This window comes from Patella vulgata, chromosome 3 (assembly GCF_932274485.2).
Source record: "Patella vulgata chromosome 3, xgPatVulg1.2, whole genome shotgun sequence".
In the NCBI taxonomy this organism is placed as follows: Eukaryota; Metazoa; Mollusca; class Gastropoda; family Patellidae; genus Patella; species Patella vulgata.
Window position 1 is genome coordinate 30,398,020 of NC_065881.2, and position 3,583 is coordinate 30,401,602.

At 31.5% G+C, this 3,583-nt stretch overlaps 1 protein-coding gene across 1 annotated transcript; it reads left to right on the plus strand.

Annotated features, from left to right (window-relative positions):
• The first annotated feature begins 777 nt into the window (after nt 1-777).
• Nucleotides 778-3,269, plus strand: LOC130012336 (uncharacterized). The gene is made up of 5 exons (XM_056100044.1): nt 778-784; nt 894-1,012; nt 1,337-1,419; nt 1,834-1,946; nt 2,641-3,269. Exons 1-5 carry the CDS (start codon nt 778-780, stop codon nt 3,069-3,071), a joined length of 753 nt encoding a protein of 250 aa, XP_055956019.1. The 3' UTR covers nt 3,072-3,269.
• The last annotated feature ends 314 nt before the right edge of the window (nt 3,270-3,583 follow it).

Genomic DNA, 3,583 nt, shown 5'->3' on the forward strand with positions numbered 1-3,583 from the left:
AAGGTAAACTTTGATATAACTTCCAAATATATGTATATTATCTCTTTAGTTATATGCAGCCTAGTGAATTTATTTTGGCAAATTTAAATATTAACCAAAAAAAAAGTAATGATAAAAAAAAGTTGAAATTTAAGCAAATTAACAGTACCCTCTGTTGTCACTTGCAGTTAGACAGTTTGGTATGTCTTAAGCTTTTAACTTATAATAATATTATATGTTATTTATATCCAATGTATATTTGCGATAGAGATTATGTCTGTCTAATTCGTTTTTGATTATCTCAGACTGGAAGAGGTGTGCCAGTAATACTGCCACAGGAAACAAATGAAGCATTAGCATATTTGGTAAATCCAGATGTCAGAAAAGCAGCATCCATCAGTCCATCAAATGGATACATCTTTGCTGCTAAAGGTATGTTTTAGACATAATTTTTCCTCAACATTATCACATACAATACTAAAGTGCTTAAACTGCACTAGGTTTTTAGGCATACAGGTTCTAGTTAGGGTCACATGGTATTTCATTGGTGTCATATATATAAGTTTCTTGTTGAATAATTATGGAAAGACATGCTAAGTATGTGAAAAATATAGTAGATTTTAGTTGTCTTGAGTATTTTAAAGGATGTTCATCGTGACCTGCCATTTTATGTTTTTTGGCTAATACAGTGAATTCCTCTTTAAATCATGTTTGCTTGCATTTTTTTCCCACTAATGCATCTGCTTTTGCATGTCTCTATAAACATGGTGAATTTTCCTAATACAATGATCATAATTTATGGAAGGTATACAAGACTTGAATTTATAAGTTAGCTAATAATGCTGCATCATGTATATCAACCTTTATGGCTTGATGAGTACATTACTTCTTTTAAAACAAACATTACTTTATAGGGCAAGGTGTAGTACGGTCATATGATGCTTTGGCAAAAGCATGCAGACAAGCAGACCTAGTGGCACCAGAACGCATTACCAGCACAGGTCTCCGAAAATATATGGCTACTGTAACACAGGTAATTTATGAAGAATATTACTTTTTTGACATTTATTAGCATTGTTATAAGGCGACCTCGATTGTAGCTGGTTTAGTCAGTGCTCTTTAAAGATTTTATATGGAAAAGATTTTATATAAGCCTCTGGCTTGTTATTCAATCCATGTATGTTTATCTTGTATGTTATGTATATATGTAAAAGATTAGAAAAATAAAGATTGTTTAAACCAATTGTGCATAATATTGCGAATTAACTTTAAGTCTCACCATAAATATTTAAATATCACTGTTCATTATATATTTTATTTAGCCTTACTAATATCAAATGTTTCTTATTGTAAATAGGTTCTTGACCTAAAGGAACATGAACTGCAGTGGGTGCTTAATCACTTGGGACATACTCTAGATGTCCATAAGATACATTACAGGTATGCTCACACAAACTCTCTTAATCATTTAAAGTAATGTGGTGATGACTATTCCAGTTAAAACATACCTGACCTGAGTATTCTGAAATAAACCACCTTAAAAATATAACGATGTTTGATTTCCCTATGAAAGACTTTAATGCTAAGTATTGATAAGATTCTATAATGTAACCTTAAGAAAACTAGACATGCCTTGGGATAGATGTTTCATTGGAGTATCCCTCATGTCAAATTAAAATTTTAACAGTTTTGATACCTGAAATATTAATGATATATGGAATACCATATATGATTAACCTTTGTGATATGATGAATTTAAAAGTTTTTTTTACAATGTTTCATCGTTGATTATAACAATGAACAGAATACTTTTATGATCAAAATCTGTTCACAGTTGTAATTTGTTTCATTTAGATGTACGAGTGATATTTTGGAGAGGACTCAAATAGCCAAAATACTGTTACTTCAGGACCATGACCGACTTGGAGAGTTCCGTAATAAAACCTTACAGGACATTGATATGCATGGTATGAATATATTAAATGATTCAGTACTTAATCTCAAGTGACGCAAAAATAATTTCAGTACTGTTTGATCAGAAATTAGTTTTTTTTATTTCCTCCTTTGCCTTATCAAATTTGTGTTTTTTACCAGACCATGGCAAATGGTCAGATATTGGTGGTAAACACTGATGTCATGTTATTCTTTTGAACGTAGGTCATGCAATGTAGCAGAGTTGGGTGTATTATATGCATTTGCGTTAGTCATAGCTGCCAACAACCAGTATCACAACGCATATATTTGGCCCTTTTTTTTAGCCATAGCTAATTAATTTAAGTTTTCAATTCGCAGTGGCTGCGAATCATGAATATGCCAATGACATTTTTATATTCATAAATAATGGTGTTATTTAGGTGTTGTATGTTAAAACTACAAAACTGCTAATCAATTTTTGGATTTTCTAATTAATTTAAGCAAAATTGCATTTTTGATTAGCAAGTGCTGCTAATTAACCGGCAGCCCTGGAGTTAGTTCAATGTCTTTTTTTTTGTTGGATGTAAATGAATACTTCCAAACTGATCTAAGTTTAAACATGATTTATAAGTGGACTAGAAACATAATAATTTCTTACTACATTAAATGCTACTAATGCATTTAAAAAAGACATGAAATTTGCTTTTGAATACATGTGAAATTTAATTTGCTGACATATTGTTTCAGATATTGTCACAGAGAAAATTACTGAAGAGACTGAACAGAAGGGAGACCCCACATCAAATATTGTATTAAATAAAGTTGTAACTGATAACGAATGGGGCGATCCTGCTGGATTGCAGGTAATTCTGAATGAAGCCGAAAACTTCAATGATTTCAGTGATGATGATGATTATGATGATGATGAATGTCGTCGCAGTGTTCAAAAGAAGAAAAGAAAACCTACATCCACCTCAAAAACTAAATGGACTGAAGACGAGGAAGAAGAAATAAAAACTTTGTTTAAAAAGTTTTTTGAGGCCAAAAAGCGTCCAAAGCCAAAAGACTGTCTGAGAGCTCTAGAGCAAAGCCGCAAAAGAAACGGATTCATTTCACAGAGGAAAAAAGATGTACTAAAGAAAAAGGTATTTCGGATGATCGACAAATTATCCCAATAAATGTGAAACTGGACAAATAACTGGAAAACTGTCATTGCAAGTGGAGGAATATTGTGTTCTGTGTGTTCGAATGATTTGTTTTAATGTCACCTTGCGACTGAGTGACTTTGAAGTTTGGATTTTCTTTTGGATCATCGAAATATTTGTTTTAATGTCACCTTGCGACTGAATGACTTTGAAGTTTGGATTTTTTTTTAGATCATCATGAAAATATTTGTGTTAAAAGTTTGGATTTTCTTTTGGATCATCATGAAAATATTTGTGTTAAAAGTTTAGATGTTCTTTTGGATCATCATGACTGCTTAGAGCTATTATATTTAAAATATAATTCCCTCAAAGGAACCTTTTGTCAAATAGTACTACCAATCAAAAGTGATTTCATTTAAGAAACTTGCACATTTGAATGGAATTAAATAACTCTATGCAAGTGCATTTGTGACTACCTATGGAAGTTTGTTTTCCAACCTATGAAAGTTATTTATCTTTGCCTTCCAAGGGTGAAGATAGTTTGA

Bases quoted from the DNA above. Each gene is read 5' to 3' on its own strand.
- LOC130012336 (XM_056100044.1), top strand. The intron at 1,420-1,833 runs GTATGCTCACAC...TGTTTCATTTAG, and splicing joins GTCCATAAGATACATTACAG to ATGTACGAGTGATATTTTGG. The intron at 1,947-2,640 runs GTATGAATATAT...ATATTGTTTCAG, and splicing joins ACAGGACATTGATATGCATG to ATATTGTCACAGAGAAAATT.